The 27,698-nt window shown below is 35.9% G+C and overlaps 1 protein-coding gene across 1 annotated transcript in view; it reads left to right on the top strand.

Moving 5' to 3' along the window:
• The window catches only part of Cog5 (component of oligomeric golgi complex 5), a 288,720-nt gene that overhangs the window by 204,868 nt on the left and 56,154 nt on the right, over positions 1 to 27,698 (top strand). The window contains exons 12-14 of the mRNA XM_013152408.3: positions 17,287 to 17,491; positions 20,327 to 20,488; positions 22,580 to 22,679. Coding sequence (XP_013007862.3) covers positions 17,287 to 17,491; positions 20,327 to 20,488; positions 22,580 to 22,679 — 467 coding nt within the window. The remainder of the gene's footprint in view (positions 1 to 17,286; positions 17,492 to 20,326; positions 20,489 to 22,579; positions 22,680 to 27,698) is intronic.

Raw genomic sequence — 27,698 nt, 5'->3', positions numbered from 1 at the left:
CAGCACTACCTATTGTGATGTCTTGTTTTCTCCAAAATGGCTGTTCCTACCATCCAACCTTCTCTGCCTCATTTCTGTTGAGCTCTTTTTCTGTCATTAGTTGTCAGTTTGTCCTCTTCTTTTCGCTTTCTGCTCCATTCGTTGTGGCCGCTCTGCCACTATTTCTGGAATCTTGGTATTTTTTATTTTTAGAATATCTTGCAGTAATCTCTGTAGAGTTGAATTGGTGGTTGCAAATTCCCCTAGTTCCTCTTTATCCTGGAAGCACTTTGTTTTTCCATCAATTTCTAGGGACAGTTGTGCAGGATAATATCAATCTTGGCTGGAGGTTATTATCTTTCCAAGCTTGAATTATTTCCCCCCACGCTCTTCGTGATTTGATGGTTTGTGCCGAGAAGTCTGCTGTAATTCTGATGGTTGTTCCCTTGTAAGTGATCTGTTTCTTGTCTCTGATGGCTTTTAATATTCTGTTCTTATATTGGATTTTTGGAATTTTGATTATTATATGCCTGGGTGTAGCTCTGTTTGGGTTGTAGGTGGCTGGGGTCCTGTATGCCTCATACATCTGAGTATCTTTACCTTTTGCTAAATTAGAGAAATTCTCCTGGATTATTTCTGTGAATTGCTTTTGTAGTTCATTTGTTTGAGACCCTACTTCTTCTTTTATGTTCTTAATTCTTAAGTTATAGATCCTCTTATCATCTTCTAGTCTTTGTATTATTGCTGTTTGTTTTCTTGTTATTAAGAAGTTTTTCATTTCATGCTCCCACATTACAAATCTGCCCTCCAGTTCAGATAATCTATCCTTATTTTCTTTCAAGCTGTTATGCCAGCTTTCAATAGAGTTTTTAGTTTCCTGGTAATCTCTTTGAACCTGCTTCACGTAGTCCATGTTTTCTCTATTTTCTCCATCAAACAATTCTCCCCTTTTTGTCTGTTCTTCCATTCCACCATCTGTTTTTTCTTGGGCAGTGCTTAGCATTTCTCTAACTATCCTACTTATTTCTTGCTTTATTTCATTAAATACTTCATTTTTGAACTTGTCTATGAGGCTCCAGAGATACTGCTTTATGTCTATAGGTGCTGTGTTGGATATTGCATGTTTTCTGTCTTCATTCTCTTTTGCATTTACCTTTCCTGGATCAGTGTTCTCAGGATTGGGGACTGAGGACCCTTTCTTGTTGCTCCCTTTTCCCATACTTTTTGTTCCTTCCATACAAGCATTTGTAGGAGGCCCAGTTTTTTTTTTTTTTTTTTTTTTTTTTTTTTCCTGTTTTTGTCTGTTACAGTTTGTTTGAATTTGCAGGCTAGGTGTTCCCTTCCCACCCACTGCAATGTACCAGAGAGACACAGACCTGGGCAGCCTCTGCTGGGTCCTCCCCTCCAGGTCAACCTACTGAATGCTTCACCGCTAGGGTGCACCGCCAGGCGCAGGGACCTGATTTGGGCTAGCCTTCTGGATCTTAGTCCGTGGCGTCACCAGGGCAAGCGCTCCCTACCAATCCTGCTTGAGAGGGGAATATGCGACTACAGTCACTGCACGGCCCTGTTCTGGCTAGTCTGCTCATTCCCAGAATGTCCTCTGTTGGAGCCTCCTAATCTATTAAAGGGTCCCCATTTCTCTCACTCACCGCAGGTTGATGCAGGGCTCCCTGCCAATCCCGCTCTCAACGCCCGTTTGCTTCACCGATTCCCACTCTCAGAGCTTTCATGCATCTCTCTCCCTGCCGTGCGGATTGGGACGCAGTAGCGGCAGCAGGAAATTGAAATCACGGCTTTCAATGGTGCAGGATCCAGCTTCTGCACTGAGATTTTATCTGTTCCTGTTACAGCATCAGGATTGCATTTCCAGTTGGTTTCTCTCAGCTTAGTTCGTTCCTGGGTCGGCAGGGTACATTTCCCCTCGCGTAGGACTCCTCACAAGGCACTGCTCCTGGATTTTAAACTGGTAGTCTCAGAGAGCCTCTGTGGCTGCTGTTATTTGTCCGCCATGTTCTTCCGGAAGTCGACTCTCTTAATTCTTTGGAAAATAAAGTGTGAATAAAAGAAGGACAAGTGAGACCAGCAGTTTTTAAGATTTAGAAAATCTTAAGACTTGAAATATTTTCTGCTAAAACTCATTACCTTTTCATTTTAAAAATGTGATAATTGAGTCAAATCTTCCTACTAGGAGGATTGTAACCTACACAATTATGAGCTTGCAGCTTAGTTCTTAAAAGTTAGAATGGTGTACCAGTTATTCCATACAGTTCTTAATATGTAATGTCTGACTTGCATCTACACAAATACATACACTTTTAAGAAAATAACCTCAGAGCCTCATTTAAAATGTCTTCTAGAGGGCTGGGGATATAGTTTGGTAGAATTCTTGCTTTGTATACACAAGGCCTTCGGTTCAATCCACTATTATCAAAAATTTAAAAAAGGGGGCTGGGGATTTAGCTCAGCGGCATAAGCGCCTGCCTTGCAAGCAGGCAGTCATGAGTTCGTACCAATAAAAGGAAAAAGACCAAAAAAAAAAAAAAAGGAAAAAAACCTTTTAGAATGTTTATCCCCGCAATTAAAGTGTTTCACTACAGAGTTCTAAAGAGCTATAAGGTACCATCCTAAGCATGGTGTAGGACAGAAAGAGGAAAATTTGAGTCTTGTTTAAAAAAAAAAAAAAAAAGGAGAAAAGAGATTGAGGGCATTTGTATTGGTCATTTTTTGAGATTGTTGCTGCAAGGAACAAAAAATTGATATAAACAATTTAAAAGGAAAAAGGGTTGTTTTGGCTCATGGTTTCAAAAGTTTTAGTCTATATTTGGGCTGGCAGCAGGGCATGGGGCATGGTGGAGGAAAGCTCTTCACCTTGGGACACACAGGAAGCGCAGTGCAGGGGGAGAGGCAGAGTGGAGGTCCAGGGACCAGAAATAGTCCCCAAGGCCACACCCATGACCAGTACAGACACCCTGAAGCATGCTTTTCTCTAACCCATAGTCAGTCAAGGTGATAGTCAAGATTAATTGTCAATAGTTTTTTTAAGATAGTACTAAAAATTTATATCACCTGGAGGATAGTAAATCAAATTAGTGTTTAGATTCTTTCTTTGGCAGGAAGAAAGCTGATTAAAATCCTTCATTGACATCTCATTACTTCTTTTAAAAAATCATTTTAATATTCAAAATAAAAGCTACAAGTGTTATAATTATATGCATAGATGAAGTTTTCTTATCTCAATGTACCTGTCAAGAGCAGCCCCAGAATTAAGAAACAGTATTACCTGTAGCCTGGATGTTCCCGTCCTAATTTCCGTGCCCACTGTTCTGATACGGAAAACCACTCATTTCTTGCACAGTAGGTTGGTTTTTAAAATTTTTCCTTTCTTATTTTGTATGAATAAATTAACCTAGTTTGTACTCTCAAGTCTGCTGTCTTGATCAACATGTTTTTTGAGTACTCCACATTATTGCTTACACAGTATTTGTAGATTATTCTCTGTATTGTAAAATATTCTATCCTATGAATGTACTATAATACCATATAATGTACCATATTTACCATATTATTAATATCCATTTAAATTATTTGCTACTTGTGGCTGTTTTCAATGATGTCAATAAGACAAATATGTGTAATTTTACTGGAACTAAACTTAGAAGTAGAACATTGGTGGGCAGGCAGCCCCCCTAGAGTTTCATGTTTTAATCTTCAGATGTCATGACTGTGTTAGTTTACATAGCAGAAGAGATTTGGCAGGTGTAATTTCTTCAAATGGAGAAACTATGGATCAGGTGGGTAGGGCCAGGATAATCATACAGTGCTTGTCAGAAAAAGAGAGATTCAGGGGAACAATTCAAAAAGAGGAGATCTGTTAATAGAACAGTGGTCCGAATGATAAAAGTGCTGTAGAGAGAAACCACAAGCCAAGAAATGTAGGTAGGTGGAGAAGGCAAAGAACAAGTTATCCCCTGTGACTTCCAGAGCAACAGCACTCTGCTGATGCTTTGATTTTGGTGTAGTGAGGCTGATTGCAGACTTGTGACCTCCAAAAAATAGAACAACATATAGTTTGTATTTATTTATATTGGTACCAAGGATCAAACTCACGACCTCTCACTTAGCAGGCAGGTGCTTATGCCACTGAGCTATATCCCTGGCCCTGAACGTATAGTTTTTAAAAACTAATACACAGTTGTTTAAAACTCTCAGGCTTATGATAATTTGTTACAGCACCTGTAAGAAATGAATGCTGTTAGTCATAGAGCATGCATATGTTTGACTTTCACAGACACAGGCGTTCTCCGTTATGTTGTACCAACTTAAACCCCCATTGGCAATATGTGTGAGGGTTCTAGTTTTTCCATATTCTTGCCAATACCTGATATTTCATTGTTTTTTCTGCTTTAAATCAGAAGTTTTGTTTTAGTTCGATTTCAAATCATGTTGTGGTTTTGACATTATTTCCTCTGTACCTAATGATAAGTCATTTCTCCCTTTGTGTGTTGGCTGCCTCATTGTTCTGTTTGCACCAAGGGCCTTCCCCAACTCCTTGGCACCCACCGCCCTGCCCCTTTCCTTAGTCCCCTCCTCCCTCCCTCGCTCCCTTCCATTCTCCCTGCCGGCTGGCTTCCTCTTCCCTTTCCCTCCCCTCCTCCTACTCTTTCTTTCTACTAGCAGTTGAACTGGGAGCCTCATGTGTGGTAGCCAAATAGTGTACTGCGGAGCCGTATCCCCCAGTCCCTCTTCCCCTGTTGTTTTCAACTTTATTTTGAGACAGTCTTGCTACATTGTCCAGGCCGACCTCAAATTTATGATACTCCTGCCTCAGCTGTCCAAAGTAGCAAGGATTACAGGCATGTGCCACACTTGATGGTGTCTTAATTTTTTATAGAGTTGCCAATCTTGCTGACTCATGGGATACAATTTGTATTCCGCAGTATATTCTTGGACTTTCCCCATGGCTTTCCAGTTGTGTGTGTTTGATCATTTTAATGTCCTCTAGGATGGGTTGACTTTGGGCAGTTATAGTTTTAACAAGACTCAGCCTCAATCTCATTCTCTTCTCCAGGCCTTTAATTTAGAAGCTGGAAGTTCTTAATTTCCTCAGGCCTGAAATACTGAGGCTGATCTTGTTTTATTGACCAAAGGTTCCCAGACTTCCCAATTCACAAAATATCAGAATGAGTGAATGTCTCTGGGTGCTAAAACCTGGCTGGGGTCTGTGGCATACCCTCTCCCTCAGCTGTTCTTTGCTTTCTAAGCACCACAGGTGTGAAGGATTGTCTAGGTTTTGGAGCAGTAGATACGTCCCAGCTTTTCTCATACCTTTAGGGCTCAGCAAACGTTGCATGGGAAACTTGCTCAGATTCTCTGACTTTTCTAACATTTCACTGCAGTCTTATGAAACCCTAAAAGTTTGTTAGCTTCTCTTTCTGTAGCAGAGGTCCTCATGTTGGACCAAACTTTTTAAACTTTTTAAAAATTTATATGTGTTAATTCAAAAATACTTGAGTTAAAAATACTGTCTGATTTGTTATGCATTTTATATATGTTAAATTATCACAATGCACCATATATTTGCAATTAATAATAAAAAGCATATAAGACTTTTTAAAAAGTTACAAAGAGCTGATATTTCTCCATTCCCCTTCCTCTGGTACTCTCAGGATATAATCTAAACATGACTTGTCAGGTCCCTTCCTGTTTCTCATCATTCATTATTTTCTTTTTTATCTTTTCATCGCAGAACTTGAGCTTACATTTTTGAATGAATCATTTTTTCTCTTCTTAGTAGTTAGAGATGCCTGAAAAAGTCTGTCCCTTTCATCTGGATAACACATTCATTTCTCAAGTCTCAATTTAGAAATAAAGTGTTCCCTGATACCTACATCCCCCTGCACACCCAAATATGAGCAAGACATCCTCTGTGTACTCCATAAAACTTTTCCATCCCTGATTCTGACACTTAGCACTATGTATTACAGTGCCTCATCTACTAGGTTGGCTGTAGTTTTGGAAACTACTTAGCTTGGCTAAATTTTGGAAAAAATTTCTGTCTACCTCCATTGTACGTTGTATTCCTGTCACATGACACAGTGCTCTGTGTATAATGAGCATTCTCTTATGGATTAATTTCTAAAGCATTAAGTTGATACCTAAAAACTTTATGATATTAAGCAATCTGAAAATTATAACAATAAAAGTAATTCATTGAATTTAAAATAAGCACTTAAAAAGAAAATGAAATTCTAAATAAAGTACTTTTAGAAAAGAAACTTTCATATGTATATATGTGCCACAGTTTGAACCAGGAATGTTCCACAGAGCTGTGTTGTAAGGACTTGGTCCCTATCCTGTGGTGTTAATGGAAGATGTACAATCTGTAAGAGGCAGAGCCTGGTAGGAGGAAGTAAGTTCAGTCATTGGGGGGATTGTGATACTGGGATTATTGGGAGCCCAACCCTCTCTCTTTGCTTCCTGGCTGACACAGAGTAAACAGGCCTCTTCTCCCACATTTTCTGATAATATCTTGTGTGCCACCACACACCCAAAGGAGCAGGACCAACCAGCGGTGAATGGAACCTCTGAAACTGTGAGCCAAAATTAATCTTTACTCTTTAAAAGTTGGTCATCTCAGATATTGGGTCACAGTGACAGAAAGTTAATGTATGATAAACAGGTACATGAAAATGGTTGAGGCCATGTTAGGGATGATTGTCAATAAGTTAGTAGGTTGTTAAATGATTTTTAGACTTTTCCTCATATTTTTATTTGCTCCTTTGCAATGAGTATTTTTTTATATTGTCAGTTATGAAATATGAAACAGTATTAGTTGAAGGTAAGAAAGTAAGCTAACATGGGACTAAAATTTAAACTCTGCGTTAAGATTCGTTCAGTGAAATTGGATTCAGTAGTCTCTGAAGTACATAAACTACTCAGTTGAAGAGTAAAGTGAGATTTAGAAAAGGTTTAGGGAAAAATTCTCCAATTTACCCTGTGTGTATCAGGGTAAATTCCAGATGGGTTAAAGAATTAAATGTAAAATATGAAATCATTGAAGTGCTAGAAAACAATTGAATAAACTGAAGGGGGAGGCTTGTTCTCTGATTTAATATCCAGAAGCAGTGATGAAAAGATCCATAATTTAATTGCATTAAAATTTACATGGCCAAAAATAATCTTTTATTTTATTATTTATTCATTTTGTTACTGGGAATCAAACTAATGACCTTGAGCTTGCCAAGCAGGCACTTACACCACTGAGCTAAATCCCCAGCCCTCCCAAAAATAATCTTAAGAAAATAAAAAGACAGTGGCAAACTAAAAAAAAAATATAATTTACATAAAAGGAAGAGTATCCCTAATACATAAAAACTTCTATAATAAAAGTACCAATAGCCATATCAAAGAAAAAAATATATCTGTCTCTTAATTATATGGAATAGAGGCTCAACACCACCAATAAATAGAGAAATGGAGAATAAATGTACAGAGATACCTTTTTCATCTGTCAATTTAGCAAAAACTCAAAAGTTCGATAATACACTCTCTTGACAATTCTGTGGGGAAATACCTGTTTTCATATGCTGTTCATAGGGGTAGGAAATTTCTAGAAAGGAGTTTGATTCCAAACAAAATTATATAAGCATTTATTATTTTACTCAGTAATAATTCCTCAATCTATTCCATAGATATAGTGGCAAAATATGGAAACTTATTCACCACAAAGCTATGTATCATATCATTATGTGGAATAGCAAATAATGGAAATGCCCCCAATGTTCATCACTAGGAGATTAATTAAACTATGATACTTTCAAAAAATGGAAGGCTATGCAGCTATTGAAAGATTGAGAGCAGGTGCAGGAAAAAATGAGGGCTGTCTTTATATACTACTAATAAATATGTGTATAGTTTGCTGTCCTTTACCTCAGAAAAAGTGATGTAAATATGCATTTGTGTCTTTTTAAAAAAAAACCTAGAAGATAAATTATAAAACCCATAAAAGTGGTCACCAGTATTTGGAGGTAGAGGTGAAGAATGCATGGGAGGGAATAAGAATAAAAGGAACTTGAGTGGGAAGGGGAAAGGAAGGAAGGGAAAAGGAAAAAATACTGGTGTCTCTTAGTTCATTAAAAAGGGGGATTTATGCTAATATGATTCAGGGAATTTTTATGCCCATATCTTGTACTCTGAGTAGATACTTTGTAGATAACAATATTCAGTATGTTAACTATTGTTATTTTCTTATTATTTTTGTGTTGAAATTTTGTTTTCATCCTGGGAGAAAGAAGCTACAAGGTGTGGGGCTGGGGATTTAGCTCAGCAGCATAAGCGCCTGCCTTACAAGCAGGCAGTCGTGAGTTCGATCCCTGGTACTGATAAAAACGAAAAAGACAAAAAAAAAAAAAAAAAAAAAAAAAAAAGAAAGAAGATACAAGGTGAATGAGATAAAAGTGAACTGATGAGATATTTTTTCTTTAATCAATATAATTTGACATATATATTTATTGTCTGAAAAAGCCCAGGAATAATGGCTGTTTCAGTATTACTGAGGCTCTCTAGAAACTCATGTTATTGCCTTTAAACATGATTTTCTATTTAAAGAAAGGAAGATTCCTTGAAGAAATGAGTGATTCCTGTGGCAAGAAAGGGCAGCACAACTATGTACCCTCTTATCCTGAGCAAGGAAGGTATCTGAGACTATCAAGTTGCATTGAAAAGACTCAGGAAGCAATGCAAATAGATACTTGCTGGAGATGCAGTAAACTAAACATCAGTCAGGATAACAGTTGTAAAGGGTTTAAATCCATCAGATATGCCCAAATCCATGTATTCTGTTCATATTGTTATAAATACAGGTTTTCCTTAGCAGTGTTGTAGAACTTTGAAAATTGGTGAATAAAAGGGAAAAAGTCAGACTTCTGTCTGTGTGTGTGTGTGTTTTTCATTTTTATCGGTACCAGGGATCAAACTCAGACATTTTAATCTGACTCTCCTATACAAATGATACTATGGAGAAACCAAATAATTAATGGGAGAAATATCTGTTTATAAGAGTTTTTTCTCTAATACATACAGAAGGAATGTTAGACTATCTTCTTTTTATAGCCACTGACTTAATAAATATAGACAATGGTTGTTAATAGCTGCTAGTTTCATTACAAAGGCAATCAGTACACAAATTTAGACACTGCATATGTAGCAGCTTTGTCAGAAGTTATACAGCCTAGGATTTCCTGGGTACTGTGGCACATGTCTGTAATCCCAGCACTCTAGGAGGCTAAAGCAGGAGGATCACAAGTTCAAGCCCAGCCTGAACAACTTAGTAACTTGGTAAGACTGTCTCAAAATAAAAGTTTTAAAAATGGCTTGCAGTGTAGCTTACATCACTAGGGTTTGATCAAATTATTATCTGTATCAGCAATTTTCAAATTGGATACACTTTAGTATCACTTAATGTTTAGAAATTCCAAAGTGTGGACTATAATTACATTACAGTCTCTCAGGGCACAACACAAACATCGAGATTTCTTGAAGCTCACTGGTTGTTCCAGTGTGCAGCCAGAATCAAAAGGCATTGTTTTTTAGATCCAGCTGCTAAATTTACAGAAAACAGGGACAAGAGGTACACTCAGTAAAGTACAAACTGTAGGAAACTTTATAAGACACATGACCTAGTTTCTTAAAGAATTAAAGGCAGTGAAAAGAGAAGGAAAAGCACAGATTAGGTTTCGTGCTATGTCATATGATTGTTTTTATGGGCTGTTTATGAGTCCTAAATTGATTGCATGGGTCCTAAATTAATCAAGCAAATGTGATGGTTGTTTCTTTAATAAACGTTGTTTATTTAAAAAAGTATTACAAGAGAACTATGGATATAATTTTTTAAAAGCAGTCCCTGTTATTAGAGATACATGATGAATATATGAATGAGATATTTAATTTTTGCAAAACAATTGGTATTGGTGGGGAGGAGTGACTAGACATACAGAAAAACCAGAACTGAGTGGTGAGGTTGAAGTCACATGACGGATACATGGAGATGCATTATACTATGCTCTGTGTTTTATACATTTGAAACCTGTAACACCATTGCTTTCAAAATGTCAAGGAAAGCATTTCAGGCAAGGAAGGTGGTCAGCACAGAAGAGTAAGAAAAACAAATGTGAATTTGAGCAGGGTGTCATGAGCCAGTAATCTCTACTACTGGGGAAGCTTCGGTGGGATAGTGAGTTCAATGCCAGTTTGGGGAACATAGTAAGACCTTATCTAAAAAATGAGTGAGAAAAAAGGAAAAGTGGAAAACCCAACAGAAAATGGGGTCATGAGAGTTTCCCAAAAAAGAGTTTCTCAAAAAAGAGGCATTAATAGATCAAGTGAGAGAGATCAGAAAAGTACTCACTGTTTTTTGGCAGTTAAGATATTGTGACTTTGACTAAAATAATTCCATTGGCACTGTGTCATTTGGAAGCCTGGTTGTGGTCGGGAAGAAGAAAAGAAGTGTGTGTAGTCTGTTATTACAAAGCAGCAATGGCTACAAGTGGACAGTTACAGAGTCACGGGGAATTGTGTTGCCGCATTCTCTGTAGTTTTGGTTTTTCATATTATGAGTCAATGTTTTATTGATCTTGGGGAACAGTGGGAAGTGGGAAACTAAACTACAAAAGACAAACAATAAAAATCTTAGAGATGAAATGGGATAGGTTCAAACCAGAAGTTGATGTTTGTTCTGCATAGAATGAGTGCTTTCTCCTGTCACGCAAATTGGCTATTAAAACCACTGATGGCGTGGGTAGGAGGAATAAAATGTGAAGAGGATTCTTTTCTAGCAGCCTTTATTTTCTCCATGAGATGGGGTGTGGTCATATTCATATTATAAGTGAAACTGTTGGTTAGAGACTTAGAAGGTTGGAAAAGACTTCATGTGAGGTTCCAGCGGCACCGTGGCCTGTGGTGAGTGCTCAGCACACTCTGCCCAGGTCCCAGACTGTTCGGGACCCTCCAGGCTTCCGGGTGCAGTGAAGTGGAGAAGTGGGTTTGAGGCCTCTACATCCGCCTCCCCATCCTGGCTGCACTTGGAGAACTGCTGAGCTTCCAACGGGTGGGCGGGCCCACGCTATCCCCGGAGCCCAGCCTGTCTGGGTCTGCCGCGCCTAGCCATCGGTGTGCAGAGGAGGGGCTGGGCGGATCTGGGGCGCCTGCATCTGCCTCTCCGTGTGTCTGGAGGACTGTGGAAGTCTCAGCGGGCAATGGAGCATCGTGGGTTCCGGAGGCCCTGCAGCCTGTGGTGAGTGCCCAGCGCACTCTACCCAGAGCCCAGACTGTTTGGGTCCCTCCAGGCTTCCGGGTGCAGTGAAGTGGAAAGGTGGGTTTGAGGCGTCTACATCTGCCTCCACATCCCGGCTGCGATTGGAGAGCTGTGGAGCTTTCAGCGGGCAGGTGGGCGCACAGTGCCCCTGAGGCCCAGCTTGTCTGGAACTGCGGAGTTCTGAGCAGGCAGAGGAGGGCCACTGGTTCTGCAGGCCCAGTACCTTGGGGTAACGTGGTGCCAGAGTCTCAGTAGCTGCAAACATAGAAGGGGATTTCCAACAGATCCTGAGGAAGCTTTCAAATAACACTTGAAACACAGAAATATAGAAAAATGACAAAACGAAAGACCAAATTACAACCTCAAACCTTCAGCCCATCTCAAGAAACCCTAGGAGCAATGTATATAGAAGAAAATATATGCCATTCACCTCAAATATCGGACACAATAGCTACTGAAATTAACAAGCAACTCCAGGAAGCTTTAAAGAAATTCAAACTTGAAATAATCTCCCAGGCAAAAGAAAAAATGATAAAAGAAATGAAAGAGATTCTGAATATATCTAAAGAAAACACAGATAAAAAATTGGAGGAACTAAACAAAAAGATAGCATGCCTAGATGAGCAATATAAGAAACAAACAGAATACATAATGCAGATGCACAGAGATATACAGGAAATAAAAAACTCCACTGAAAGTTGTAAAAACCGCCTCAATGAAAGTAAAGGTAGAATTTCAGACCTTGAAGACAGGATTGCAGCTAGTGAACAGGAAAGGAAAGATATTTTAAAAATAACAAGGAATCAGGAAACAACAATTCAACAACTGCAAGATGATGCAAAAAAAATAACATAAGAATGATAGGGATTAATGAAAAAGAAAGAGACAACATAAAGGATGTCAAGAGGATATTTAGAGAAGTAATAGCTGAGAATTTCCCAAGCATGAGATCAGAAACCGACATCAGGATCAGTGAAGCATATAGAACTCCAAATAGTCATAACCAAAATAGAACTACACCCAGAAATATAATAATCACCATCCCAGAAATCCAACAGAAGAATAGATTATTAAAAGCTGTCAGAGAGAAAAGACAGATCACTTATAAAGGAAAACCTATCAGAATCACAGCAGACTTCTCAGCACAAACAATAAAGTCAAGAAGAGCATGGAGTGAAGTATTACAGATCCTAAAGCAAAACGATTTCCAACCAAGACTGATATATCCTGCAAAACTATCATTCAAAATAGATGGTGCAGTACGATATTTCCATGACAAAGAACAGCTGAAGAACTTCATGAACACCAAACCAACCCTGCAAAAAATATTGAAAGACAGTTTAGATACACAAAGGAAAAAACCACTAAGCAAAGCAAATAATTAAACAGAACAGAAAGATAAAGATGCAACAGCAGAGAGATAACATTCCTACAATTAACCAGCATTTAACAGTAATAACCATTAATGTAAATGGTCTCAATGCACCAATCAAAAGAAACAGACTAGCACATTATAATACACTGAAAAAAGAAATTGAAGATGCTCTCAGAAAATGGAAAGACATCCCTTGCTCATGGATAGGAAGAACAAACATTGTAAAAATGGCCATTCTCCTAAAACTGTTATACAGATTCAATTCAATCCCAATAAAAATACCGTCAACATACCTCATAGATCTAGAGAAATCACTCCTAAATTTCATCTGGAACCAGAAGAGACCTAGAATAGCAAAGGCAATTCTAAGCAGCAAAGACAAAGCAGGAGGCATCACAATCCCTGACTTGAAGTTATACTACAAAGCAACAGTAGTAAAATCAACATGGTATTGGAATCAAAACAGAGCCGAAGATCAATGGAATAGATTAGAAGATACAACCACAACTACAAACACGCTCAACCACCTTATCTTTGATAAAGGAGCCAAGCAGGTTCACTGGAAGAACGACAGTCTCTTTAATAAATGGTGCTGGAAAAACTGGCTCTCATTTGCCGAAAACTAAAGCTAGACCCATGTCTATCACCATGTACTAAATTAAAATCTAAATGGGTCAAAGATCTGAATATTAAAACAGAAACACTAAATCTATTGGAAGACAAATTGGGTAGAAACCTTGAAGATGTAGGAGTAGGTAGAGAATTCATGAACAGGACTCAAACCGCACAGGAAATACTTCCCAGAATCAATAACTGGGACCACTTCTTATTAAAAAGTTTCTGCATGTCAAAAGAACTCTCCAGCATAGTGAAAAGAAAACCCACAAACTGGGAAAAGATTTTAGTGAACTCTCTCTCAGACAAGAGACTCTTGTCTAAAACATATAAAGAATTAAAAAAACTCAGACCCCCAAAATTCAAAGATCCAATCCAAAAGTGGGTATCTGAGATGAATACGCACTTCTCAGATGAAGAAATGCAAATGGCAAATAAATACATGAAAAAATGTGCACCATCATTGGTCATTAGAGAAATGCAAATTAAAACCACACTGAGATACCATCTCAATCCTGAAAGAATGGCCAGGATCAAGAAAACCAACAACAAATGCTGGAGAGGCTGTGGGGAAAAAGGAACTCTCCTACACTGTTGGTGAGAGTGTAGACTGGTGCAGCCTTTGTGGAGGTCTGTCTGGAGATTTCTCAAAAAGCTGGGATTGGAAGTCTCCTTTATTCCAGCTATTCTACTTCTAGGCATATTCCCAGAAGAACTGAAAGTATCATACCACAGTGATATATGTGCACCTATGTTTATAGCAGCACAATTTGTTATCGCCAGATCTTGGAAACAACCCAAGTGTCCCATCAACTGAGGAATGGATAAAAAAGTTATGGTATTTCTATACAATGGAGTATTATTCAGCTATAAAAAAGGATCACATTGAGATATTTATCAATAAATGGGCACAGCTTGAGACCATACTCATAAGTGAAATAAATCAATCTCGCATGTGTGAATCCCGAATAGTTTCCCTAATGTAAGTAATGATTCAAATATATAAAAATATGTGGTAATCATGATTCCCCATTATGTGGCCTTGAAGCCTTATAAAGTTTTCACTTATTAATTGGAAAGGCTTTATTCTGGGCTTCTTGATATGGAAATATTGGAAGCTATAGTATATGAAGTTTTATTCAAATATTTCAAGGAAAAAGACAGACACTATGGTAAATATTAAGTCGGGTTATTTGTTGGTGAAGCACTAGGTTGCTGAAACAGTCATGCTTTGACCTGTATTGTTATATTGTTATGTCCTGTTTTATCTCAATCTCTCCCTTATTCTTTAAAAAAATTATTTAGTTATTATGTTTGTTTTAATTAAGGGGAAAAATTTTTTAAAAATAGCAGTATATATAATAGTAACTTTTTTTGATTTCCTATTAACTTGTTTTGAAGTCCTGTAATACTCCCACGATCTTGTTTTGACTGATTAGACTCTGTTCCATTCTGTATGATAGTATCAAGTTTGAGGGTATAGGCAACTACTTTGAAGGCAATAAGATTCACTAAGATGCCCATTCTGGTTTGACTATTGTCTCCTTTGAAAGTCCTGTAATGTTTACCATGCTTAAGTTTTATTGGCCTTGTTCTCTACTGTTTTGTTCAATTTTATAATATCTAATGAGATAGACAATTCTTTTTAAGGAAACAAGAGACATTGTTGATAACCATTGTTGATAACCTTGTACTCTGTTTTACATCATGTGCTATGTCTATACTTGGTTTTGACTGACAGCTTTGTTTTGCCATATTTGACTTTATTCTCTCCCCCCCAAAAAGTAATAAGAACTAAGGAGTAATAAAACCCAAAATGTGTAAATTTTGTTGTAAAAAAGAGAGGGAAAAAAAGAGCTCTAAAGGATACAACAGCAAGTGTGTTTAGGGGTGTTAAATAGCTGCCCATATTAATGTTTTTGGTTGGATCATTGAACACAACTGTTTGCAGTCTCACTGTTTGAATGTCCACTTTGTATGCTTTATACTGTGATTTGAGCAACTATCTCTAAGATGATAATATGTAATCTATTAACTGGTGATTTCTTACTTTTTTTTTTTTTTTTTTTTTTTTTTGTAGCTCTGTATTACTTGTATCCTCCCACCGCTTTGTTTCGTTTTGTGTTTTTCTCTTTTTCCTTTTAAATAAAATTTAAAAAAAAAAAGGAAAAGACTTCATGCTATATATTCCAACTTTAAAAAGATAATAAGGGCAAGATTGTGGTATAGACTGTGTACTCAGCCAGTACAGGACTCCATAATGTGTGTTTCTGCTGTTAGGGAAGTAGCAGAAAACCCCGGAAACATAGTAAGGCCCATAAAGGTTCTTATTTCCAAGTACATTGTTATTTCAAATATATATTAAATCTTACATCCTTAAATTCACTTGCTGTCTCCAGTAACTTTGTTGGTAGATTAGATGAGTCTTTCTATACAGATGATCACAGTGGCTCTTACTTCAGTTCATCCATGCTTGCCCAGTCTGGTTTTATGTACATTTTTTTTTTAATCGGGGTATGTTCCTTTCTATTTTTTGTTCATGAAGAAATTGTTACTAAGAATGAATATTAGATTTTTTTCAAATAGTTTTTCTTCATCTATTGAAGTGACAGAATATTTCTTATTACTTTGTTAATCTTAAAATTAATTCAAGATTAATTTTAAAATCTTGAATCAAGTACCTAGGAAAAAATCTTGGTCATGAAGTAGCATCTTTTTTTTTCTCTTTCCTTTTTATCGGTACCAGGGATGGAACTCAGGACTGCCTGCTTGCTAGGCAGGCACTTATGCCGCTGAGCTAAATCCCCAGCCCCAGCATCTTTTTTTCTTTTATGTTTTTGGAATTGCTGAAGTTTGATTCATAATTTTTGTATCTATATTTGTGAGAAATACTATCCTATAGTATTTATCATTTTTTTCTTTTACTGTCTTTGGTTTTGATATCAGGATAATGCTAGCCTTGGGAATTGTTGTAGAATTGACAGTAGTATTTCTTCCTTAAACTGTCTGATAGAATTTGCCACTGAAGTCAGCTGCGTGTAGTTATCTTCTGAAAGATTTTTAACTAAAAGAATTCCAGTAAATACAGACCATTGATTTTGTTACTGAGTGAACTTCCATAGTTTGTATCCCTCAAGGAATTTATACATTTCATGAAAGTTTTCAAATTGATGGGCATAAAACTTTTTTATAATTTATTTGTTTTCTTAGTATATAAAGGATATGCAATAAGAATAACTCTTACTTTTCATGTGGTTAGATTGTTTCTCTTCTCTTTTCATAATTCATTAGGCGAGAAGTTTGTCAAAGTTACTCATCTTTTCAGGGAATAAGGTTTTGGTTCCAGTGTTTCTGAACTAGTGCATTGTCCTCCTGTTTTCTCTTTCATTGATAATCCATGATATGTTTTTCTTTCTTCTGTTTATTTGGTGGCTTTTTCCCCTCTATTTTGGAGTATGTACTCCTTTAATGACATCCCACAAATTTTACCTGTATTATAATTTTCATTCAGTGGAAAATACTTTTGCATTTCCCTCTTGGTTTCATTTTTTGATCTATGACTTAGAATCACTTTTTAAAGTTAAGAGTTTTTCAGGTATCTTTTTGTTAGTCATTTCTAATTTTTAAAAACATATTTACTTAGGATATGCTGTGTAGGACTTGAAACTCAAGTATTGCTGATCTTGGAGAATATTCCACACATATTTGAAGAGAATATGTTTTTGTTATTTTGGATGAAGCATTGCATAAATGTAAATTTAAGTTAGTTGGGTGATCTCTTTTCTTGTAATTGTAAATGTGTCTGTTTATACCAAAGTAATCATGTAAGTGGAAAAGCAATGTTACCAAAGCATTATTTTAAAAAACACATTGGATCATGTCTTGGTTTTGTGTTTTACTACTGATCTATTTGTAACATCATTTTGTATGTAAAAGAAGCACTTTTACTACTTTTTATTGCTTTACCATTTATCTAACCTATGCTATTAATTTTGGTTGGCAGCGTCTATGTTTTTGAAACAGGCCTTTGAAGGAGAATACCCTAAATTATTACGTCTTTACAATGATTTGTGGAAGCGTCTTCAACAGTATAGTCAAAGTATACAAGGAAACTTTAATGGGAGTGGAGCTGCAGACCTCTATGTTGACGTGCAAAACGTGGAAGATGATAAACAAGATATATTCCTGCCAAAAAAGCCAGATTATGAGTATGTTTGTTTAATATGAGTTGTTTGTGGAAATGTAAAGGATGTTTGTTTTTCTTAAATTTGTGTTATAAATTAGAATTTGGGAATACACTAAACATACAAATGTTTGTAATGATTTTTTAAATTTATATACTTTAAGAGACTTTATAAGACTTATCTAAAAGGTCAAATTTCACCCTAAGGTGCATATTCAGCTCTTGCTAGTATCACTGTTAATGTATAACATTAAGTGGTATAATTAGAAGCTAGGAGATGAACATATGTGGTCATTGTCTTTTAATTCATATTTAATGACCTGTAATTACATCAAATTAGCATTATTATTGATAGGCGATTTACATAAATGTGACATAATAAGATCTCACTTGTTCAGAAGCTGCAAGGGAAATAGATCATCCTAGGACAGGTTTTCAGTGTAGTAAGAAAAAACTTCATAATCAAAACTACCCTCATAAAATTTCTCAGATCACACATAAAATATCATAATGTAGCCATATTTAGGAGTCACATTGGAAATCAGTATACCAGTATTTGAAAGAGTATTTTTAAATTTCTATTTGAGCACCAGATAAAGAGATTGTCTTTTGCACCTTTCTTTAAACACTAGATTCATATTAATTGTAGAAAGGCTAATAAAAACACAGCAGATTCTTACCATATCCCTTATAAGAAGAATGTTCCGTAGACTCATGAGTGATATTAAGGAATTGTTTCCTCTTAATTTTAAGAAAAAGAAAAGTGGTAATCTCAATGAGGAGGGGGACTAAAATAGAAGAAAATCCAGTGTTTAGACTGAGACATAATTATCACTCTTTGGAGACTAAATTCAGGAAGATGCTGATGAGGAAATGAAGTAGGGCCCATAGTCTATGAAATAAAAAAATTATGAAGGTAATAAAGAATCTGACAGAATAGACTTAAACTAGTCTTTGAGAAAGACTAGAAGGCAAAGAAGAAAACATGGGTTTGTTCCATGTTACCTGAGTCTAAGGAAAATGTCTTTGTTTTTATTATACAGGGAAAACTTAGTAAGCCTTCTCTTGCCACGTTCCTTCCTAAAATTTGGATTTAAAAAGCAGCTTAAACCTATATGCTATCTTCCTTGCTTTATTTTTCTTTTAGCACTTACTGCTATCAGAATCCATATTAAACTCATTAAATTTATTTTTTGTATCATCTGTTAGCTTGTAAACTTTAAAAGGCTGGGACATTTTTTTGAAATTGAGATCACACTGATTTGCCTATACCTAGGAAATACTTGGCATATTGTAGAGACTCAATATTGCAGGAAGAAAAGAGATAGAAGGTCTGGCATATGGAAAGTTGTCTTTGAATTTGGAGATCTTACAGGTGGAACAGTTCAAAATTAGTAAGCTCCATGGTAGAGTTTGGTGGGTTTTTTTTTAAAGGTCACTGTACTAAATATAGACTTATAACACAGGACAGGTTGTAAAAAGTTGCTTATTTTGACATTGTAATCACCAAGAATTTTTGCAGCTTATTTGAAGAATAAGGAGAATGTTATTAACTCAAATTCAGGGCCAAAATTTCTATAGAAGAGAGAAGAGGCTTCCTAAGGTTAGTAGGTGGCAGGAGTAGACACAGAAAATACATTTATATAGATGGCATGAACTTAGAGGATTGCATGAGACAGGTTTAGATACTAGTTCTCTTTGTATCTTCAGCTGTTATAAAAATTACACAATTTGCACTTAACCTGCACATTTTGTTCACTAGATTATACAGTACTCTTAATCTGTATCTTCCCAGCACTTGTCAAAGTGCTTGGTGCATTGTATTCTCAGCATACAGGTGCTGAGTGGAATAGTTCTTGAGTGAGAAAGTATTAAGAGATAACTATGGAATTATAAAATAGGAGCCAAGAGCCTTCTGACCTGTAGGCTTGTCAGTTGACCAGAAGGGTGAGAGAAAGCAAAAGCCAGATTTCGTGTATGTAAGGGAACAGGTCAGATCTTGTCAAGGTTAACATTCAGGATAAAAGGAACCATTCTTTAAAAAAAAAAAAAAAAAGGACAGTGGAGAGGCTGGTAAAAGGGTTATAAACAGAAGATATAAAAAAATTATGGAATTATGGGAGTACAGAAATACATAGAAATAATGGTTATAGACATTTAATAGTAATAGTCAAAGGAAAATTATAAGATCCAATCGTTTGACTGCCAAATGAGAATCTAGAGGAACTGTTGAAAAGGGGAAAGAAGTATTGAATAAATTAAGTTTTATTTTATGAAGAATATTGTGAAAGCAAATTAGAACTCCAATCGAGTGTATTTATGTGATAAGACTTTAATAAAAACCTTTTATTTTGCCTTCATTCTTATTAGTAGTAACACAAAAGGGAAAACTGTAAGAATCTGTGCCCGTCCCTGGCAGTCAGTGAGGTTTGTGGCAGACAGCACTGTGGGGAAAAGGGCTGACCTGCCAGAGCAGGTCTCTGCAAGCCTGCCGCTCTTACATGTTCTGAATACTCTGGATGTTGGATTCCCTAAGTAAAGGCATAGCTTCTATCAGGATTAATAGGCTCTTACACTTTTATCCTTTTGCTTTCCAGTGACAGATAATATATTCGGTACTGGTACATACTGTATTACATGTATTGCTAGGGCTTATGTATAGATGTGTAAACAAAAATATTTTTATGATCTTTAACAAATCTTTAATTATGAAATACGTTTGTAGCTATATTTGTACATTTTAAAACAAGTCATTTTTTATAGTTACATTTTGTATAGGAGATACATTTTTGAAAAGGAATTTATTGCCTGATGCACTATCAGTTTTATAGAACTTTTTAAAAAAATCTTGTTTCCACAGTCCAGAAAAGGCTTTGAAAGACTCACTGCAACCTTATGAGGCTGCTTATCTCTCAAAATCTTTATCTCGACTCTTTGATCCTATCAACTTGGTTTTCCCCCCTGGTGGGCGTAATCCTCCTTCCTCTGATGAACTTGATGTGATCATTAAAACTATAGCAAGGTATGTATTTTTTGTTTAAGAATATGTTATAACATGTCTCCATATTTGTTAGTGATGTCTGATAGCAGTACATTTTAAATTTAACTCAAATTATTCAAGTAATTAGGTGTGCAATTAAGTCAAGAGTTTTGCAGTTAATGAGTGCACGCATTGTAAGTACTTGAGATTCCAGTTAATAAAACCATTCAAAGATAGTCTAAAAATAGTGTAATTATTCCATTTTACCAAGGATGTAAAGTAAGCCTACCTTTTCACACCATAGTATATTTCTAATATTATACAGAAAAGTATGAAAATAATTAATGCAAATTAAGAAACTAAAACATAGAATTTAATATTTTTTATTTTAAATGCAGAAAGTGCTTGATAGCAGCAACAAGATTCTGATCCTGATTAGCCTACTTGTGTTTGCTATTTTAAGCTTCCTAAATGAATGTGGCAGCTTTTAAAACTAAAAGGAGGTGTCCTACAGAGGTGCCACCTGAGTGATTACAGACAATGTAATTGTCCTGCTGCCTTTAGACGTGTGCAATTAGCAGTCATCCACTTTGGTTTGCAGCTGAGACTATATCAGCCCTGTCATACCTAACAGCTGTTGTCATAACACTAAGTCTGTACATTTGAAGCGAATATTTTGTAGAGTAAAAATAGTGGCTGGGCAATATAGGACCCAGGTATAGAACTGTAATTCTTTTAGAATACAAATTTGAAGATAGTGGCTCTGATTGCTGGAAGAGAAAATATTTTTTAAAAATCATAAGTGTAATATATATAAGCCTATCTTAAGCTATAAACATGTATAAATATGGTCTAAACTTCCCACCATCTTGGTCCCAAACCTCTCCCTATTATCTTGACTCTAGATTTTCACTCTTATGTCTCTGTCATCTGTTTAGTGTGCTAATGATAAAAATTACCCTAAAGTCAACTCAAGCTCTTTGACCTCTTTATATAAATGTTAAAGAAATGTCTTCCCATGCCTCTATGCAGCCACTATCTTCAAATTTGTATTCTAAATCAATCAGATGTAATGTGGAGCATGAAGAATACTTCTGCCGGGTGTGGTGGCTCACACTTGTAATCCCAGCGCTCGGGAAGCTGAGGCAGGAGGATCGTTGCAAGTTCGAGGCCAGCCTGGGCTGAGCTCAAGGCCAGCCTGAACTGCATAGCGAGACCCTATCTCAAAAGGACAAAAAAAAAGAAGAAGAAGAAGAATACTTTTGCCAGTGTTTAATATGATTTAAAAATGAATATTAATAAAATTAGTGTCGGTACCACATGAAAAGGCATTTTATATGCACTTCTAAACTTCTAGCATCCTTGGTCATTGTTCCAATTGTAACATTGTTACATTGGGTTTTGAAAGCAAGAGGGTCTTTTTTTTTGTCTTTTTCCATTTTTATCAGTACCGGGGATCAAACTCACGACTGCCTACTTGCAAGGCAGGCGCTTATGCCGCCGAGCTAAACCTCTAGCCCTACATTGGGTTTTTTGGGGGGAGATCAAATCAAATATCTCAATTCAGCATTGAACATGAAACAGCAAAAAAATGCTTCAAGAATTTACATTTTTAAGATTTCAAATTATTGCCATTATGCATTTGATACATTTTTTAAAAGCACGTTACACAGAATATGAAAATTGGCATATTTTCTATAGAAAATGAGTATCTTTATATATCATGTGTAATTTATATTTTTGGCACATGTCCCTCCAAGGTCATCATTTCCATTTAAGAACTGTTTTTTCCTTGCACATGTCTATGATATGCAGTGTCTCTAAGTGCACTTATCAATATTAGCAAGTGTGCTACTTTAAAAATCCGTATACAATTTACTCTTAATCACAGACTGAACTCACACATGATGTGTTCTTAATTAATGAGAAACTGATAATTAACAAAAGCATCTCAAAGCACTATTCTCTAAAGCTGAATTTAGGAGGAAAAATGAAACTGTGACCAAGTTGTGGGAGCAGTCAGAAAATCTATAAAAAAATCACCACATCGCTATCCAACTTGGGTTATATGTTGCTGTGTGCTTTGGTGATGAACTATATTGATAATGATTAAAATCTGCCTCTTTTCTCTAGTGAACTAAATGTAGCTGCTGTTGATGCAAACCTCACATTAGCTGTGTCAAAAAATGTGGCAAAGACCATCCAGTTATATGGTGTAAAATCGGAGCAGCTTGTAAGTGGTACCTCTTATTTCTAAACTTTAATTTTGTTTAAATTAATTATACAATACTCAACTAATTATATCTAACATCATAATAAATGAAGTAATCTGTTTTTTTCCTGTATCTTAGTTGTTCCAGTGGGTTCTATTATAACTTTTAGGGTAGCTTGTTGACAAATTAAACTGAAATAATTTGTATAAAATGATGCTTGTTGATGTGGGCCTTCCTATTTCATTCCCAATGGAAGGCCAAATTTTGTTTGCCTGTATGGTGCTATTTAACATTCAGTTGATTTTGTAATCTTGACAGTAATTTATAGACATCTTTTTTTTAAAAAAAAAAAAAACAACCTTGTTTATTGAGAAATAGCCATGTAAAGACATAAGAGCTCTTTATAGACAATTAGATGACTAATTTTTCTCTCCCAACTTTGCTTGTAGATGCTTTATTATAATGTTCATTGCTTTAAAAAATGGTTATAAATAATTCACAAAATATTATCTACTACAGGTTAGTGTAACTACTGAAGATATAAAATAAAAATTCTATGCTACAGTCACCCAGAGGACAGAAAGAATCAACACACATAGAATGAATTTTGCTTTGGAGATGTGGCAGGATATGATGGGGTGAAGGAGGGGCAATAATGGCACCATGTGATTTTGATTAATGTTGTGACCAAAAAGGCTTTGCAAAAATAAAAATAACGCATTTTCACTAACATTATTGCATGATATTTCTGATTATATAGTTGTGGCCCTAAATTGCTCAGGGCTGCTTACCCTGCAGCGCTGAAGGTTAATGGAAAGTTATTGGCCTTTTCCATTCTTTATTAGAATTTACCCCTCCCCCCAATAACTTTACTTTTCAGCTTTCATTTAGGTACATAAAGGCGTGAGCATTAAACAATAATACAATGCTAATGTATTATAAAATATATTAGCAACTAATGGCTGAAATAACATTTCACTGTTAGTATTTATTTCTTAGCTACTACTAATACCATTTCTGCTATTCTTGGTTTTGTCTCTTTGTTTTTTGGTACTGAGAATTGAACTCATGACCTCACACTTGCCAGATAGGTGCTGTGCTGCTGAGCTATATCCCTAACCCCATAATTTAAAAAATTTTTTTTTAAATTTGGCTTGTTGCCTTTGATCATTCAACGTTACTCCTCTGGAATGGTTTCACTAAAAACATTGGGAAGAAAACAGTTCAATACTAAGATTTTTGTTGAAGAAGGACTAGAAATTTTTAAATAAAGTAACTATATAAAGAAAGTGCTAACCTGAGATTTAGGATTAAAGCACTATCTTTAAATAGGGGATTCTGAGCTAGGGATTTAGCTCAGTGGCATAAGCATCTACCTGGCAAGTGCAAGGTTGTAAGTTTTGATCTCCAACACTAAAAATAAATAAATAGATTTTTTTTTTTTTTTTGTCTTTTTCATTTTTATCGGTACTGGGCATCGAACTCACGACTGCCTGCTTGCAAGGTGCTTATGCCGCTGAGCTAAATCCCCAGCCCTAAATAGATTATTTTTGTAAATGAAAAATGTAAGCCTGAAATCCATAAAGTTAAGAAGTGACAGAAATTAAATCATTAATGGAATGTTCAAGTGTGAGATAAAAGAAAGCTAGAAATTTAAAGGCATATGTTCAGAAGGGATAACTTAAAAATACAACCTAAAATATACAACGAGCCGCTTTCTGAGTCCTAAATTTATTTTTCTAAAAATTAGAAGTTTCTTGGCTACCAAGAATTTTAATATGCTTAATTACAGCCTTAGTTTTGCATCAAGAGAAAGTCTCACAAAAGGGTTTCCCAGACTGATTGTAGTATTCTGACATGTAGTAAAGTAAACTAATAAATTATAAATAAAATACACTTATATGCTTATAATAATAAGTTGGAGAATATTTTTATCATTATGTATGTATTTTCCTATAAGGGTTTTTGTTATTAGTTATCAAAAGTATATGTCATACATATCTATAGCTCTGCAAGGACAAATTCCGTTTTCTTCTGAATCTGAAATGATACCAAACCAAACAGTTCATTTGTTTTTTGTTTTTTTTTGAGACAAGGATGTCACTGTGTTACTGTGTAGTTCCAGCTGGCCTTGAACTCACTACACAACCTAGTCTGATCTGGAAATCATGATGATCCTTCTGCCTCAGCCTCTAGAGTGTTAGCATTACAGGCGTACACCATCATGCCCAACTCAAACAATTCAGTTTTACAAGTAGGGTAGTAAGTACCATTTTAAAGCACATACAGTGAATCAGGGACTATACCAATCCATTTATATGTATTATCTGTTTTATAAGTATCATTGTGAAATGAGAGTATTAATGTCTATTGCTACAAAATGTACAAAATGAAATCGAGGCTGAGAAAGATTATTAGTATGACCAGTACAACTAAATGTAGAATACCAGTGAACAAGTGTAGCAGCTAACATTCAACCCAGACCAGACTTTGAGCTTTAAAACTAGCTGCACATTTTGGTGCATGCCTGTAATCCCAGTACTTGGGAGGCTGAGGCAGAAAGATTGCCTCCAGTCAAGGCCAGCCTAGGCTACATAGTGAGGTCAAGGCCATCCTGGACTACAGAGGGAAATCCTGTCTCAAAAAAACCACTCTCCTGACTTGTATCCATGTGCAAATATGACATCTTTTTTATTTAATAAAAACATGATTGTGTAATACATGCTATTTTGTGGTATACTTAACTCATTTTACAACATGATAGAGATCTATATCTACTATTTTAATCCATATGTGATAGGTGACTTGTGTGTCTCAGCATTTATTTAAAATCTATGCCCTTAATACTTTTTTTTTTTTTTTGTCTTTTTGAGATAGGGTCTCGCTATGCAGTTCAGGCTGGCCTTGAACTCACTTTGTAGCCCAGGCTGGTCTCGAACTCGCAATGGTCCTCCTGCCTCAGCCTCCCGAGTGCTGGGATTACAGGCATGAGCCACCACGCCTGGCTATGCCCTTAATACTTATATGATAACTTAGTTCAATTTTAAAGTAACCAGGATTAGCATTGAATTCTCACATGTGAGTTCTAAGCAGTGGGGTTTCTATCTTCTTTTGCAAAATGTGTCATGAATATCAGCTTCCTAGGTTTTCTTTTCTAAAAATGAGATCAGTGCTCTTTAAACTTTCATTTTAAAATCCTTATTCTTTTTGCCTGGCAGCATTTTTGAAGTTATAATCATCTCACTAAGTAAAATTTGTAAAGTTATAATCAGTTCACTAAGTAAACTTTTGTGTTCAAAACACACAAGCATGTACACACATATCTATTAATCATATACCATAACATTTTATGATTTACTTCAATGAATTATTTAATGGTGAAATAGTGGGCATTTGTTTGTATAGTCTGAAATAGGCACTTTTAAGATGTAACTAGACCTTATAATGGAAATTTTAAATCTCTGCTCTTCCTTGTCCTCTCAGTTAAAAGGAAATCAAAATATTACTGTACTAGGGAACTATTGTGACCTTTTTAACTTGTAGGGTTTTAAACTTTTGTAATAAAATTATAGGCAAATATAAGTATTCCTTTTTAAATGTGAATTATTAGGCATTTTTCAGCAATTACTATTACCTGGGGGTTTTAAGGAAAGACATCTAGCATCTTAGTGTAAATATCAAGTGTTATGAACTATTGAGAAAGTACACTGACATGTAATTAAGTTGCAGACCATTTGAAACAATAATTGGAAATGACATTTTAAGGAAAGGTTTCCATTTCAGTGCAGGTCAGTAATGTTTATGAAATCAGTAGTTTTGGATAGTGGGGTTTTGTTTCAAGGCTTTGTAAACTATACTTGATACTTGGTATAATTTCATAAGTAACTTGGAGACTTGACATTCCTTTAATTGGGCCAGTGATATAGCTCACTCGCATTACTGCTTGCCTAACGTTTCTTTAATGTAAAAAAACTTACATAAATATTATGCAAATGATGATATAGATATATATGAGTTCAATTTGTTTAGTTTCATAAGGATTATTTATTGGAGATTTTAAAGTTTTCTACATGGGTACCACTCCATGCAGTGTTAAAATGATAGTGATTTGTTTTATTCACATTCAAGTAAATAATAAAAAAAGAAATATGAAATCCCTTGGAAGCACTCTTGTATTATGCACAAACAGATGAAATGCATCCGTAAGGTTTCTTGTAACCAGTGTATATTAGCCATAATACAAACACCCACTCCTTTGAGTTAACCGTCTCTTTGATTGTTTAGATAGCCTTCTGCTCTGTTTTAACATTGAACTCTCTTAGCGTTACCACTTTCTTCCTTCCAGTAAGACAGTTTTCTGACATATTTCCCAGACTTGTCAAAGTTTGATTTCTGTGGGCTGCGTCAGGTGAGTAATAGATGGACTGTCATGCTTATGTTAAAGTTAGTAGGTTGCAGTGTTGATAGAGAACAATGAGAGTGGTTTTTCTCATGAGACAAGAAGAGAAAGTAAAAATTTCCAAGTTTTGAGTTTTTGTCTGCCCAAGTTTACATTAGCTATCTGTTGCCATAGAAATAATGTATGCTAGACAGACACAGCTCTGAGTGGCAAACTGGACGCATTTATCGCTTGGGCTTACCAGGTCTAGAGGGAAACAGCCAGCTGGCTTTGCTCATATGACTGGCGGTCTTGATCAAGGTTGCTCTGGCAGAGGTAAGCCTCTTCTGCATACCTATAATCCTGTAGCAGCCTCTCAGGACGAAGGTAGAAGCACAGGAAACAAAGTGTCCTGTAAATCTGGCCCACTACACTTCTTATTAGCAAATAATGTGGGTGCGAACATAGGTGAAGAATAGGGCCGTGTATGTCTGTCACAAAGCCAAGCTACGAAAAAGAGAGCTCATGGGTTTTTTTTATTCCCAGAGGTATAATTTTCTTATTTTAGTCCTCAAGTATGTAATTGTTTTGAGACTTTGCTTCATACTCAAAGAAGATAAATTCGTTGCTACAATAATTTACTGAATGATTTTAATGTTAA

This window comes from Cavia porcellus, unplaced genomic scaffold (assembly GCF_034190915.1).
Source record: "Cavia porcellus strain 051 isolate PalLab524CR breed Dunkin Hartley unplaced genomic scaffold, mCavPor4.1 scaffold_2, whole genome shotgun sequence".
NCBI classification, from domain to species: Eukaryota; Metazoa; Chordata; class Mammalia; order Rodentia; family Caviidae; genus Cavia; species Cavia porcellus.
The sequence above is the reverse complement of the archived record's forward strand: the minus strand, read 5'-3'. Positions and strand labels throughout refer to the sequence as shown.